The sequence below is a fragment of the Anopheles marshallii genome, chromosome 3 (assembly GCF_943734725.1).
Source record: "Anopheles marshallii chromosome 3, idAnoMarsDA_429_01, whole genome shotgun sequence".
In the NCBI taxonomy this organism is placed as follows: domain Eukaryota; kingdom Metazoa; phylum Arthropoda; class Insecta; order Diptera; family Culicidae; genus Anopheles; species Anopheles marshallii.
This window is the reverse complement of record NC_071327.1, coordinates 81,259,583-81,276,162: the sequence shown is the minus strand read 5'-3', so window position 1 is coordinate 81,276,162 and position 16,580 is coordinate 81,259,583. Positions and strand designations below refer to the sequence as shown.

General features: G+C 43.9%; 1 protein-coding gene across 3 annotated transcripts in view; it reads right to left on the bottom strand.

Annotated features, from left to right (window-relative positions):
- Positions 1–16,580, bottom strand: part of LOC128711721 (glucose transporter type 1) — a 57,076-nt gene that overhangs the window by 15,288 nt on the left and 25,208 nt on the right. For all 3 annotated transcript variants that reach the window (XM_053806605.1, XM_053806604.1, XM_053806606.1), the window contains exons 12-14: positions 4,355–4,579; positions 4,034–4,173; positions 2,955–2,981 (exon numbers count right to left, since the gene is read on the bottom strand). In XM_053806605.1, coding sequence (XP_053662580.1) covers positions 2,955–2,981; positions 4,034–4,173; positions 4,355–4,579 — 392 coding nt within the window. The remainder of the gene's footprint in view (positions 1–2,954; positions 2,982–4,033; positions 4,174–4,354; positions 4,580–16,580) is intronic.

Below are 16,580 nucleotides of genomic sequence, written 5' to 3'. Positions count from 1 at the left end.
AGCGGGGTCGAATATTTTGTTTCCTTTAAATCACCCTGTTCGTAAGCGAGTTTTCTATTCCATTTCAGGATTCAAAATCAAAAAATCTAATCCCAACTGCCGCTGTGAAATCGGATTGAATAATTCATAATGTTTGCCAAGCGCGCGACCATTCCAATTAATGGGCAGCTATCGTCATGTTTTTTTTTTGCCGGTTTATCCCCCACTACCGCAGGGTAACAACGGAAACAGTCACCATCGAGCACGCGGGACACAACCATTTTAATGGCTGCTAACGTAATGCTTCGCCGCACAACGTTTCACCCGCTGCGCTGAACCGATGATCGGTACAATTTAATTTTCCTACAATCTTCTTTTCCTATCGTGAAGTTGTTATGATGTGAGCTTTGTGTGCACGTTCGATAAGTAGCGCAAACGTTGGTTTCGCAATTTGTTTACGATAGGGAGCCGTTACATGGAACCGTGAAGCTGATGATGAAAGTGTTTGGGGAACTTGTCAAAATGAAAAGGCTGTCAAATGACTAGGGCAGGGCACGGCGAGAGCTCTTAATAGTGCTTAGAAGCCAAAGCAATAATATTGGAGCAAGACAACACAAAATATAAAAAAAAATACCTCAGCGCAGCCTTGTACAGTCAATCTTCTGTGAAGTTTGGTTGAAACAAATATTTGTTTTATACTGATTTTTGTACTACTTTTGTACTACATTAACGAAATACTACTGGGTGTTTACGTGTGTCTCCTTTTGAGTCACTGTCTAGTAGGAAGTAACTGACCTAAAAATGAAATTAATAATTATTGATTGCATTCTTTTAGGCGTTGTAAAGTTTTGCTTGACAAAGACTTTTCTCATAAGACAGAAATTATAATCTGACAACTATCTACAACTCATGGATGACTGTACAAACTGAAGCTAACAGTGGAGCAGCTGCTTGTTGTTGTGCCGTCAAAAGTTCTATCATAAACAATGCAAGTGAGGTTTGTGCTTTGCGAAGCTTTAGCTTGTGTGAGGAGTTTTTCCAAACAATACACCGAAATTCCATCCATCCAAACGGTTTGAAAGCATATGCCATCCGAATAATGTACACTCGCCAACGGGGAAACTGTTACAAATTCATACACGTCCTGGCACTGGATTGTGGATGGGTATGAGTGAGGTGAGATGTGTCTTCCTGCTGTTTGGTGCTGTTTGCTCCATCCTCCATTCGCTCTCGGGCTGGCTGGGGAAATCTTGCCACCGCCGAGAAGAATGTTGCCGAGGAGCGATCATAATAATCTGATAATATTGCGCTATCGGAGCATGCAAACGCACGCTCACACACATACACACATGTCACACGTACACAGAAAACGTGCAATCACTCTCCTGTTCCTGATGTCCGACATTTCAACCGAGCGTTGTGGGAGGGGACATTTTGTTTTTTCCCGTCTCCCTCACGATCGTTTAATTCGTTTTAACCGTATTTTAACCGCTGGTGTTGCATTTTTTCGTGATTTGTTTGTGGTGCGCTGGTGCGTACACAACACACACGCACACACACGCGGGTGGTTGGTTTGAGTGTGCGTGTTTGTGCGTTTACTTGTTGCCCAATGGGAGGCAGGGCCGCCCGGTGAGGTCAGTGGTCGGTGGACGTGAAACGAAACAACAAGTCGTGTTGTTGGTGGTGTGCTTTTCGTGGAAAGCGTTGGGCTTTTCCCGACCACAACAACTCTTCAGTGAGTGCGGGTGGGGTAGGGTTTGCCCCCGGGAGTGTCACGTTACCCGGTGCTCATTACGGATGCGTCAGAAGACAAACAAATAAAAACAGGCAGGTGAATTAACTGGTTCGGCAGGTTGAGAACACTCGGTAACGCGGTAGTGAAAGCGAAACGGATCGACCAACTATGAAGTTCTCTTGCAAAGATTGGTTTGAGTTTAATTACCAACATCAACGAATGGTTGGTTTTTTCTCGCATGGAAATGTAATTATTGCAATCGATCGATGCGATGGTTCCGCTAATTGACCGGTTTTGGAAGAGGAATTTACAATTAAAAATTAAAACCAAGAAAAGAAAACGAACGTAGCAGGCGTTCCTTCCGCAGAGGAAGTGCGATCCGTTGGGTGTGAGTCTGAACCGCGGGATACAGATACAAGTGTTGAATTAATGTTTGTGTAAGATGGATGAGAAAAGTTTTCATGAGACGAGTGGAACTAGCTTGGCTGATTTTCGCAACTGTTGTGTAATTTGGTGAATGGTCTAATTAAATGTTGACCGCCTTGAACAGGCTCCACTTTTGGGAGTTCACTTAGCCATTGTGTAATGTGTGTCATTTATTACTGCATCTTTGTAGTAGTACTCACGAGTTTGAAAAGGTAGTGCAGCCGCAGAAAACCGAGAAACCGAAAAAAATACTTCACCAATTCATGCAATAGAAACAAAAGTGAAGCAAACAAAAGGACGATAAGACCTTGTTACGCTCGCTTATTCTACGACTTTGGAAAGCGATAACGAGAGTACAGAGTACAACAAGGGATAGAAAATGTGTAACTAATAAAAAAAAAAAACATTAAATAAAACCGGAAAGCAGACAGCTGTGCATCGTACGTGGATGTTTTGGTGCGTGATCTGCTTTCAACGCAATGGAAACATTGACAAAACGCAACCCTAAGCTTAGTAAAAAACGAAGCAAAAGAAGGGGAACGAATCCTATGTGTGACTTTACGCTAAGTAGGTGTGAGAGCAGGTGTCGAAAAGCGCGATCGAAAACGGTCAAAACAAAACGAATGCGCTCCAGTGCTGGAGCTGCGCTCGTATTCTCGGATGAAGAGTATCAGGAAGAAAGGGAATTCTGGAGCTTTTGTGTGTGTGTATGATTGTGGGGCCATAACGGTTGTTGTTGAGCGTTTATTTTTGTTTTACGTTCAACAGCGAGCGAGCGAATTCTCATTGCTTGTGCTGCGCAAACTGCACTTACCCGTAGAGTCTACTATCGCGAAGGTTTCTATAAATTAGGGAGGGGAAAAGTAAAGTTGTTGATATTCTGCTTCTGTGAGTGGGGTGGGGGTTTGGGGGTGTGTACGGGATGTGAGAAATATGTTTACATTTATGTGTATTTAAATGTCGACGTTGGATCGATTGTAAATTGAGAAGAAAAGAGAAGGAAGTATTAAAATTCATCATTTTTACCATCGCTTCAATCATGAAAGATGAACAAAACGGGAACCGAAATGGAGAATGAAGTACAAACAAAGAGAATTAAAAGAAAAACTTTACTGTTCGCCCCTTTTCCCAAAGGCGTCTTTGTGCTCCAACGAACATTGCATTGCGTCGTGCTTCCGATTTGCCCAGAGCAAAGATGATTAAAACTTTTCGTCGATATTTCTGCCAGCATCCGGATGTTTAATTATAGCGAATATGGATGCATAACCAACCAACCATAATCAACCTTAATGGTGTCTTCACACGGAGCACTAAAGGGAATGAACAGTGAATGCTGCTTAGTCATTCGCTCAACCTCCCGGGGGGAGTACTTATTATTGGTATTTTAGAATTAACCGGATGAAATATAGTAAAATCCGGATAGGATAGAGAAAAATCTTGAGCAGAGAAACTTCAATTCCGTGTGCTATTCGTGCGGAGCGGTTAGAATTTATGGACCAGTTTAAAGCTTAGCTCGAGGAACTTAAGGGTGAAAGCTCTCAAATCGGATGTGGGGTAAAGGTCCTATTCTTGAACTTTCTCCACCGGGTTATTCACTCGAAGGATCACAATTTGAATGCCATTTTATGGAAAATGTTAAGAAAATTTGTGTTCATGCTGGTTCGCATAATGATAGTTTCCTCTTTACGCGTTCGTTGCCCCATGCGTGTGCGTAATCCACCATCGGGCTGATGTACTCAAGGTACTACCGTTGACATTGTTGTTACTGTTGTTAGCAAATGTAGATGTGCGTGTTAATGTGTTGAAGTTGTTGTGTAGAAAGCGGCAGTAGATAGTAAAGTGATCGAGAGAAACAGGGTGGTTTTGGTCGCATGCAAAATGAAATGGTCTTACCTTCCGTTTCCGTGCCTAAACAGAGCTAAAATTTCTTCGAACGTTTTGTTTTTGGTCTCAGGAACCTTTTTATATGTAAATATCCAAAATATTGCTAAAAATACACTAAACGGTAGGAATGTATAATTTTCCAAGGCAGTCTGTTTGGGAAAAATGAGAATGAAAAGAAGAAAATAGAAGTGTTAAAACGATCTTTACATAAGAAAACCATATTGTCACACAAATTGCATACTTTGAGGCGCACATGTGACTCCATTTTTAAATATCGCCTAAAGTTATGCAATTCGAAGCATGTAATGCGTAGAAAGCGTGCTGACATACCTTTAAACTTGGGAAACCAATTCCAACAACGAAGTTCGCCATCCAGTTCACGAGCACCGCGATCGCCATCGCGCTCGGTCGCGGTCCTTGGGAAAACAGCTCGGCAGTTATCATCCACGGTATCGAGCCCGGTCCGACGGCGAAAAACACGACGAAGGCCAGCGTTGACACTACCGACAGGTAGGACATCCAGTCGATCATTTCCTGCACATAACCAAAAAACTCCTAAACTATGCGTGTAACAACCTTGGGTTCCCGTATTTAAAAGGCTTTTTGAAGGGGGTGTGGAAGTGATGTTTTGTTGGTTTCCGTGTCAGTCGTTCGGTTGCGTCAGTGGAAGGAAGAAAGGACGCTAGATTCATTTCCGGCATACATGGGAAGCGGAACTGGGATAAGGAATGAATTTGTTTTATATGTAGAGAAAAAGAGAGAGAGAGAGAGTGTCGAATAGTTGTTCTATTGCTGGACGAAAGAGTGGTCAATGGGGGGAAAACATTTGCGGACATCATAACGACCTATTCAGACATCGGTAAGAAAACCCCTTTTACGAATTTCACCCATGAGCAGAAGAATGCTAGTCACCTGTCACCTAGAACAATTCTGGACAAATTGATTGGCAAGGAGAGGATCATGGTAAACGGAACGAAACAATATCGAAAGCGAGGCTCAACGAGATCAAGAACCAATAACGAGAATACGGAAACAGAAGACAAAACTATACATCGAAAAACAGTCGAGCAGGAGCAAATTACGCTCGGTCACCTCTTGGGGCAGTCACCGAGTTGGTATAGGGCAGCTCTGGTGAGGTAGGCCGCTCTCTTCAGACTAGTAGCGTGGTATTAATAAGATTAGCAATAATAATAGTAGTTGTACTTGGTGGTCTAGCGAGTACATAAGTGAGATAAAGAGAGGCTGTGTACGTTACCGATGCCAAAACCCCGGTCGTCTGTTTGCAGCACGCTCAATAACGTTTAATGGGTGATGCACCAACAATACCACAAACTAAAGTCGCACTAATTCGACGCAGACAAAGAACGCAAGAAACACAAGACAAACGGAAACAAACGTAACACGGGTGCGGTTCAACGAGTAGCCCCCACTTTTTGCCTTGCACTTTCGATAAGTGTTTGTGTGTGTCGCGCCCGCGCGCAACGAGTAGCGATGCTTTGCCGCACGCTACCAGGGCTGCGTTTTTCTTGTTTTTTTTAATGATTGTTAAGTAAAAGTATACGAGATAGTAGTTAATAAAAATGTGAAAGTAATAAAATGGCGGTTAGGGGTAGTAAGAGGCATTTAACGTGTTCAACTCATCGCGATCAGCTATGGCTTGACTTTAATAACTGGGTGAAGTAAACGGGTGTCTCGCAAATGTCTCGCGGCACGTCCAAAAGCCCGGACCAAATGGAGCACCCTGTATATTGCGTACATTGGAGTGTGTTTTTGAGCGTGTATCTGTATATGAGTGTATCGAGAGTGTTGCGCACTTTGATGGTGCACACAACGGAGAGTGTATGGCATGTCTAGAAAACATCCCGGGCGCGGGATGTACTGAAAGGGACTGGGAGGATCGCGCAAAGGTAAAGGTACACACGTGAGGATAAATTGTTGATCCTTAATAGCGGGGTATGTTGATTCGTGTTTTGTGGGGTGGCTTTGAAGCCACGCTTCGTAACAGCATGACGGAATATGAGCTGTGATAGGCAGGTGTGATGTGTGTGCGCGCCATCCAGGGGGGAGGCGGGATGGCTATTATGAGTGACAGGCGGTTGTCGGGTGTTGTTGTTGTTATGCTGTGATGTGTTGTACTGTCAGAAGCTGAGTTCAAGTAGGCGAGATAAAGGATTCTTTAGACGTGAAAGACAGGATTATTATGTGAAGAACAACATTAGATCATTAAAGAAAAGCTTTCATCATTGAAATACTTTTGTGTATCGCTCTTGGAAATTATTATTTTATTATCAAAACACACGCTCTTCACAGTAAAGAATGATCGTAACGGGTATCAAAACAGTGTGTACACTGTATCAGCAGTGGATAATTTAATTTTAAGAGACGGATTCAACGTTTAAACAATTAATCGGTCAAAAGCAAAATGCAATATCGAACAGTGTTGCGAAAAATAATTGGTTAATTACATGCAGCATGGAATTGAAATCCCATGACCCAATTCGTTAAACTTTCGCTTGCACAATTTACAGAAAAAAGGATGCATGCATCTCCGGTGTATCCGGTTGCAAATTGGTGTTCATTAATGCTGCACTAAAGTCGGAACCGAATCCCGACAACAATCGACGCATCGACGGCGGAATGGAGGATCATAATTGATGCTTTCTGACGCCATTTTACACCAAATTGTATTTCCGAATCGATCGGTCAGACCGAAAGCAAATCAGCGGCAGGCAGTTTGTTTGTTGTTCGTCCTCCGCAACCGGCGTGCGGTTAATTCGAGCGCATTGATTGTTCACAATTTACACAATTGTAGTAATGAAGGGTCCTGAGGTCCAGCAGCTATTCGAATTTTACACTCCACCCGTGGGGTTCGCGGGAGAAGGAGCGCGAATAACAACAACAACAGCACAAAAAAACCGGGCAACAAGATCAAACGTCAATAATGAAGTTAATTTGAGGGCACGCAAAATCAATAACACGTGACCTGGCCGTGGGTTTGGGATCGGACGAGAACCTGGGCGGTGTCGAATTACCGAGATTGCACCGAAGGTTTTGATTATTGGTGGAATGAACGGAATTCAATTATTGGGAAGTTCGTAAGCGGCATGTGCACGGACCAGAGCGGAGCCAAAAGGTTGAATAAATAAAGTAATCATAACCGTAAATGTTATGAAATAAAAACCATCATCAGTAAGGGAAAGGCAACTGAAACTCACGAAAGAGAAAAAAGGGGTTGAAAAAGAATCTTTCTCCACAGTTTATTTCATATATTTGAGAAATTTGAAAGACAAATTATACATGTTCCGTGAACAATGTTTAAAGCAGAAATTCAAACAAATAATTGACAAGGGAATGTTGTTAAACAAAAAAAATATGTCCGTCGGATTGAAAAACCTGTATTATGTTGAGTAATGTTTGTTGTTCTAAGAATAAACCCAACCTGCTCATTTGGAGGTTTGGTCTGAGACTGAGTTTGATCGACTTTGATTTAACAGACGAAAACACTTTCGAGGATGTTCGGCACATCTCTGTACATCACTTCAGCAAACGCTTAACATTGTTAAATGATACAAAATTGCATGTCGGTGCGCTACAGTGTGTCTGTTTGTCCTGTGTTTGTGTTCGGTGTCGACGGTTCACGCGGCGTGTACATTGGCGTGCTCTTTACAAGCGTTCACGAAACATCCTTCTCTCGGTGAGTGGCCGTGTTTGAATGTTTCGTACGCGCGTGTGTGTGTGTTTCTCATGTTGTGAGCGTGAGAGTGAGGTGATCGTATTATGCATTGCTGCCGGCGTGTAATTGGTGGCCATTTCCCGCCCATCTCGGGATGGTAGTAATTGCTGAGTGTATTTTCCGTTGGTGGAAATGATGAGATGAGAAGGAATGCTGAAGGAGCTCAATCGAGAATAGGGAAGCGGTGGTGTGGTAGCCGGTGGGTGAGGTGGTTAGAGCAGCGGGTATCCGGAGGACAGGACATTGGGTGACTGTCTTTTCGTTTGGATCTGTATTTGTTATTTTTGTATTTTGTGAGTTTTATTTTTTTTTGTGGGGACGGGGTTAAAAGCCTTAAAAATCGAGAAGTACTCCCGTACGACCTACAAGCTACAGGGGCAAGACGGTTAAATGAACGAACCATTTCTTTTACGTTTTTTTTTGTATGTACTTGTCCTTTCGTGGCCATCGCAACGGCTTATTTTCGATATTTATATGAAACGGCAGTGCCTTCCCATGCAGCTGTGGAATGAAAAGGTTACAGATCTGGTGGCCACATGGAGACGCATGGTTGTTCACTTTATGATGGAGGCGCATGGTGTTTACGGCGTGAAGCTTTGTCAACTGGCAACTGTTTCGCTTTCCACATTTTTGTGCCCTAGCTACGAAACCTTTGTTTGCGCCAGTGGCCGTGATATAAATTTTCCAAGTGCCTTTTTTCATACTAAAGTTGAAAAAAAAACAAGGAGATAACATCCGATACGGAATGCTGCGTGCGGGGGTTTGCCATGTGTTCATGTAGGGTTACATTTTCGCTCGGTGTCCCCACTGCACAAAAATGGAGTGAAAACAATAAGCCGGAAGAGATAGAAACGGATACGCAGCAGCACAAACACACGAAATAAATGGCCCAGGTAGCCATCCGGTCACCTGGTCACTAGGGGGAAAAACGGTTTACTGTTCTGCATTGCACGTTCGCTGCGTTTGATACGTGCCTGGGATGCAAAATTGGGTGTGCCCGGGTTTTGCCAAACCCAGAAACTTCACCTTTTATGCTGATAGAGTAGCAACGATAGTGTGCGCTGGCGGTGCGGTTGGACAGGTAATATGACAAAAAGATTGTCCAAATAAATAAACCCTGGATGCTGTGCCCAATCTGTACAGTGTGCGGGCCAGCGCAGTGTATGCTTATGCTCAGGGAAATCTCATAAAATATTAAACTAGAAATTCTTGCACGATACGATTTGATTAAGGGGTGTTTACTTAAATCTGAGAAGCATCCTATTCGCCTGCTTACATTTAAGGCCCTGTTCTGCTATGGCAAAGGGGTTTATGCTGCGTCGTTGCTATCCGTTGGAAAGGGTCGGTATTTATTTCCCTAGTCTAGGCTTGCCTAGTGCAGCATATTGTTGACCGATGATCCCACAGGCCACCAAGAAACAAAAAAAGAACTCAAAATGAACTCAAGTGATTGCAAATTGTTCCAAGCGGTTCTTATCTTGCCGGAAGAATGATAACTCTTCCGGAAGAATGATAACACTGTGCTGGGTATTTGAAAATTTAATCTACATTTTGATACATTGCACAGGCCTCACGATTGCACAAAATTATCAAGCAAAATGAGCAGAATTATTCAAATTGCTTAGATTGCAAAATTTCAATTCTGGCCCAATTTTATACATAATCAGAAATTCTTTGATTAAAAAACCAACAACCAAGGAAGCAATAAACATTCCTTCCTTGGCCAGAAAAGAACCGTACACATGCGAGTAAATTTTGTTCTCCCGGTGAAGGGCCAGAATATTCTCCCATGGGGAGGGGTCACAAGACACATTATGGTTGTCTTACTTTTCATAAAACATTTCTCGCAAGAACGCCTATCACGCCATCGCTACCACACACGAAAAGTGGTTGCGTGATAAAATTATAAAAGTAATATTTCCTGCTTGTTTTGAAAGCTGAGGCAGGTGCTGCACGGGAACAAGTGAACCGCGACAGTCACCTGACGAAATCAGGCGACACATCCGACGGCCCCAGTAGAATAACCTACTCAATTCCCCAAAGTAACTGTTTACCGCGTTGTCTGTTCAACCGTGAAGACTTTATGCTTAGGCTGATGCCTATCTTTCATGCGATGCTTTTCATGTTTGTGCGGTAGTGCTCTTATCCTTAAGGGTAGAGAAAAAGGAAAGAAATGAATTCAACTACACACAGTTTTATTCAAAGCAGCTACAATCCAGTACAGCGGTACAGGTGTGGGTGGTTCTGCAGGAAATATGTTTATTTTCTGCTTTGCGCACACTGTGGGCAAAGCAGAACCGAAAATAATAATAACGACCCGAAAAACGGTTATCGTGCTTTTACCACCTTTTTTTGTATTCTTTTTCTCGCTGTGTTTGGTAACTTCCACACCTCACATCTTGTCTTTACACTCTCCACATTAGGAGTGTGTAGCAGGTACCAACCGGCTAAGGTACGAACGACCATGCGTCTCCATGGTCTGAGCTTTTTTCTAAGTAAACGACCACGCGCCTCCATCGGGAAGCTCAACATCTCGGCATAGGTTTCACTTTGTCCCTTTCTTATACCACCACATGTGTTCTGTGACAATCGCAGGGTTTCGTAAATACACTCACACACATACACACATCGTGCATGTGTGACTTGTTTGTGTGTAGGTGACAATATTTTTCTTTTCCTTCACTTCACACTCGAAGTGCTTGCTGCGCTAGGAAATGTTCTTCACGTGGAGTTTTTTTTTCTTTTTGTTGTTGTTATTGCTGATAAGTCTGTATGGTAGCCAGAAAGCAAACATGTACAGCACGCACTCTCGCAGTACATGGAGCTGGGGATGAAAGGAGCCAAAGTACGTGTGGGGTCCGTGGCGGCTACCGTCCTATTCTTCAACTCTATCGAGAAAGACTCGTTAATTCCACTTTCACCGGGCCGAACGATGCTTTGGATTGCTCTTGGAATATATTCCATCTCCTTACGACCTGTATGCATACATGAAGAAGCCATACTTTATGTTTTCCGCCCCCCTCCAATTGGGTGGCGTACGCCGAGTGGAAGGCAGATTGTTATTTTATATGGCAAAATCTTCAACTTGCTCTCTTCTTTTCCTTCGTTCATCGCTGGGATGTAGTAAATCTTTTTCCGTGTTGGTCGTGTGAGCCTACTCAACCGAAGACCGAAGAGCAAAAGCAATCGGTTGCAACGGTTTTGCTAAATTTAACGAGCGAAAGGGCGCGGAAAAAAACAAGAAAAAAAAACACACCGACAGACGAATCCCGATAGGTGAAACCTATCAGTGGGAAAGTGTGTTTGAAAGTGACACACTCTTAACCTTTCCACTTGCCATGTGAAAGCATCCGAAGGGGCCAGGTGAATTTACACGCCGCACCGAACGGTGGGACTATCGTTCTCTGTTCCGGTCGGTTGACTTTTTTCGTGCAACAAACGAACCAGGAAGGTTCCAGAGCAGCGAGCATAAGGGAACGAAGTGAAACTTGAGATGTTTGTGAATGGTTTCTTGTGCCTGCGAATGTTTGCATGGCCACCATCAGGTGCCGCATCTGACGTCAGCACACGCGGCGACCCCGTGGACGTTCGGTTCGCGCAAATGATTCGTTTATTTAACAAATAATTTAATGTACAAATATTTACTGCAAAAAAAATCGGGAAGATCGGGAACATGTTGCTAAGGAGTAGGTGGAAAGTATCGTTTTTCTTCTTCTTTTTTGCTCGGTTAGGACATGCGGCAGGTGCTTAGTGCAAAGGGCAAAGTGCAAAGCAGTACATTGAATCAGATTTAATAAATGTAGGCGGGGGAGGGTTGAAGAAACACCAAGATTTTCAACAACTACTGTTAGTAAGCAAAGCATTCATTTAAGTCTACGGTACAGTAAAAGTAAGTAATAAAACATTTAGATTAAAATGGAAAACTACAAAGCGATTGTAACAAAATGAAACTAAACCGTCTTCACATCACTGTTTGGATACATAATCTAAACGTAAATTTGGCAATGAGTGACTTTAAATTAAAGTAAGTTAACTTTGGGAAGCCTTGCACATCGAAGTCGATTACACATTGGCTAAACATTTACTAACGATATGTTTACATTTGAGTATATTATAAACAAGTATTGTAATGGAATAATATAACGTAAAATAGTTAATTTACTTAGCGTTCTTGTTTGGTTTTCCCATTCCATTTCAATTATTATCCATCATCTTTCTCCTTCCATCTTCTTTCAACAATTGCAGGAATTTGAAAATCCCGACGGCATTCCGGCCGACTGCATCTCCACCAATGGCATTAACCGCAAGTGCTGAAGAAATGCTCGAATTGCTGCGATCGCAAATGGCCTTCAGGAAAAAAATGGAATCCACAAAAATGTCTAAAACGTCCTGTCCTTGCGGATTGCAGCATTTGCTACTGCCATCGGTTTCATGCCGATAGGCAAGCTACCGCCCCACAGAACGATGCCACCGGTGTGGAACGGAAAGTCTCAAACATAACTTTTCCCGGTGCTCTGGCAAGATCAGGAGGAGGGCCGGGAGGCGTTCATCCCATCCCTTTAACGTGGGGATGAGACGGAAAACGTAAGGATCCGTAACGAAATTGAAAGCGACACGAGCGATGAAAGCGAACCAAAACTATTTCCCATTGTGCTCCGTTCAAATGGATAATTCTTTTGTGTGGTGCACGGGCGGCAACATCCTTTCGGCAAACATGCTGCAGCAGCAGAAGCCTCCTGAACGTCGTCGTTAGCGAAGAGGGAAGGACTTCTACTTACAAACTATGCCCCCGTATGCATCGAGCCGTTTCAGTCTTACTTCCGCCTTTGTACAGCGTCTTACAGCAGAAGCTTGATCATCTTTGGCCCACTGGGGCGGCGGGTGGTGCATTACATTCCTTGCAGTACACACAGCACTCTGTGAGGCTGAAATGGCTTCTTCCATGTAGCTCACTCCCCGATTTGCTCCACACACACCGGTGTAACGTCAGTCCATTACGATAATCGTTCCGAGCAGTTCAGTGCTTTAATGGGGTAATAATAATTCGCCTTCGTTCTTACAATTTCATCCCGTCTCGATGCACTCCAACGCTCGTGGGATGCATACCGTGGGGTGCGCCAGGAAAACCAAAAAGCAGTGTCGTGTTTCTGCTGTCATAGTTCGTGGAAATCCATCACCTGCGCGCCCACTCCCATGCGCTCCCGCCGCTCGGAATAGTCGAAACTTTTCCTCGAGGAAAATCAGCTAAGACAATGGAATGGTAAGGTTTTGCGCATTGTTTGGCCGTTGTTTTTCCTCCGTGCTTGTGAGACGCCCGGTACCGTTGAAGTTGGCGATGAAGAATAGGAACAGAGAAAAACAAACAAACACACACACAGGCCATCTTGCAGGGTTTCTGCTTTCGTCGCGTAATTAAAGCTCCACCGAAACTGGTTGGAGAAAGTGAAAAAAAAGTCAAACAACAGAACAAATCACCATCGGATGACGAGCGACTTTATATTGGAGAGTTGCTTGGAAGCAATGCTTCCAAGCTGCATCTCTTTTAACGCCTCCCACCCAGTTGGAATGCAAGTCCTGCGTTCAAGACACCCGGAGAAACTAATCCTAGAGCCTTCAACGGGAAAGTTTTCGGAAAACTACATGAAAAGTTGTTCCTATCCCGGAGGGGGCAGTGGCAGTTTGTTTCGTGTTCGCGATGAGAAATTGAATACCCCCAATATACCTGGAGCGTCCTGTCCTGATCGGACCAAATGCATTGGGTATTGTTCGTGGCAGCTCACGAACGAACCGCTAGTTGTTGATAGCAGGGTGTGCTTTTGTTTGAAATTGTTTATTGACTGGTTGATGTAATTACATCATCATTACAATGCGAGCAGAAGTCGTAGCTAGACGTTCGGCAGCAAAAGTTTCGTAAGGTTTTGCTTGAGGAGTTTCATCTCACGCTTTTTACGGGGTTTTCTTCGCTGATACTAGTAGAATACCAAAAACAGGGTAAACCAGGAAAAATAATAACAATCAAACTTCTGAAAAAATGTAATACAAAAGAGAGAGAGAGAAAGAGAGAGAGAGAGGGGAAAAACAAACTAACAAGAGTGATCCTTCGCGGAAAGGATTCCAGAAACAGAAATTTACTTGACCCGCGTGGAAGGATTAGGCAGCTGCATGATTCTGAGCGTTCAAAAAATACGAATTTCCGGGAGGCATCATTTTTGGCGTGCCAAATCTAACACGCACAATGGTGGTTACGCGTAGTGAAAAAAGGGCTACTGCAAACAAAAACTCGAAGGAATCGATGGGATCAAATAGGGAGGCCCGATTATGATGAAGCAGCAGAACAAAAAGCAACCATTGGTACACATTTTTTGGTCGGCTATGAAAGGCTTGAAAAGGTAATAATGCTATGTGAATGGAAAAAAATGTGTTCTCAGAAGGATTGCCGAATGGAATTCGTCGGAAAATTGATGTCTTGCAAGTTTTGTTTAGGTCTTTTGCTATGAAAAAATCCTAGTTGAATGTTTTGAACACCATGCTCTAAGGGCATCAAAATCAAAAGCAAGAAGGAAGGCAAATTAGTCCAAACTAATTGAAAACAGTTCTTTAACTCCGATTACTTAACTAACATAATTATGATCGAGAGGTAACTCTCTTTCCAATCGTTTGTTCCAATGTTTTTCGTGAACAACTTCAATAAGGTGCTGCGCGTACGCTTGTGTGTGTGTATAGTTAATAAATAAACACTGAAGCGTTGCGTACCAAAGGTCGCGGAAAAAGCGCAAACGGAAACGTTAAGTATTCGTGGCAATCGCTAGAAGAAAAGGGGAAACATTGACCTTGGCAGTAGAAGCTCTCCCCTAGCATTTCCGTGTATTCGCTGGAAAGGGCCAAAAGGGCCACCAGAACGCAACAAACATATCTCCAAACAACACTTAGACTTTCCTTTTGTCCGCTTTTCCGGTGGGTGGAGAAAAATCAAAACATTACCAAGTGGGCGAAAGCGCCCTCGGTCCGAAAAAAGGGAACTCATGCACGATATGAACAAATAACATACAAAAACGAAGAAGAAACAGGAATCAAGTGGGGTGGTGAAGTACCCACCCGGAGGGGTGGGGTGGAATGGGGAGAGGGGCAGCTGGCAGAATGGCAGCAATTGGCTACACGCAGTTATGTTTCCCTTAACCGGAAGGTTTCCAACCGCGTCTCCTTCGAGACAAGTGAACCGTGGCCATTGAAACTTTCCCAATGTGAGTGTGTTTTTGGTTCGGCGCCGCCTGTAGTTAACGCTAATGGATGTCATTAACACGAAAAATAGCACCGTCCGAAGTTGGCCGGAACTCTAGTGTGGAACACTAGCAGGCCACATCCCCCATTCCTCCGGATGTTCCCAAAACACCTGCCAGCTTTTCCGTGCAACGTGGGAAGCGGGGAACGTAATTTGCTTCCTACTGCTCACTCGCGGGTGGTAGCTTTAACACACCCTTGGACGTTGCTGGAGCGCTGGCCATCCTCGCACGCTCACAGGTGGGACTCCTTACGTTCGGTTTACACGCCAACTGCCGATGGTGGTCATCGGAATTGCGCTTTTCGAGTTGTGCGAGCGTGGCTGAGCAGGTGGAATTTAGCACAAGGAGGGAAACAAATACACACACACACACACACAGCCAACTAAATTACATTCACTTCATTATGGCAAATATTTGTGGCACCGGATGGAGGTCAATGTGCAAAAAAGAAAGAGAGAACAAAAACCATCCCCGGTGTAACGGTTGACTGTGTTGAGGTTTTCCATTTCCTTTTTTTTGCGTGTGTGTGTTAAATGTATCTTTTTTAAATGAAAACCAAATTTTCCACCAGTGAGTGGGATTGGATTTTTTCCACCTCCAATACGTTTGGCATGGTAGCTGTAGCTGACAGGATAAATTTTCCACCAATAAGACGGGACTCTCTCTATTTTTTCCAACTACCACCGGCCTGGCAAGTTTGTTTGCAATCTGGAAAAACTGAACTCCTCCCTCCCGACTCAATCTCGTTCACCGATGGCCCTCTCTAGCAGCAAAAGGGGACATTCGGCAAAGCACATAGTAATAATGTCCCAGAGTGTGTGTTTTTCCTGCCTAATCGGTTTCTGAGCTTTCCGGGGAGGGAAAGTTTTTGTTTCGCACCATGGTGATTAGTTTTGGGTTTACTATCACCTCCTTGACCGTTCGTTATCCTTACAGAATGTTCAAACCGAGGATGGCGATAAAACACACACACACACACGCTTACTTATTGCCAAACAATGGCTCCAGGCAAATTACACAATGGCGAGTGGGTAGTTTTTCATTTCATACCGGGCACTACTCGTCGGCGAGTAGTCCTTGAGGTCGGGCGTGATTCGTTTTTAATCGAGCCCTGCCCACCCACTGTGCCAAATACGTCGACCAACAATAATGATAACTTGTATCACTCCCACCCGGGGAAGGTGTTGGACGACATGCGAACCCATGTTAAGTCGACCGGAAAAAAACATGCAACAGGAGAGTGGTTGGGACCCACAGTGCCCTTCCTGCTGGGTGGCTCATGGGACACAGTGGCTATTACTTCCGTTGTTCGGATTCGGCTTCGGTTGGGAATGTTTTTCATGCACGAACCTCCGAAACCTCCTGTGCGTGGGTGAGTTCCCAGTTGGTGGTTTGCCTCGATTCGTGTGGAGTAATGACAGCAACAAGGGTTTAGTGTTGTTACAGACACAAACAAAAAAAAAAGGACAGACAAATGCAACCACACAGCAAGTTCGGTGCAAGTTCTTTAATTAAAGTCTAATGAAAAACGTGACCACATGTG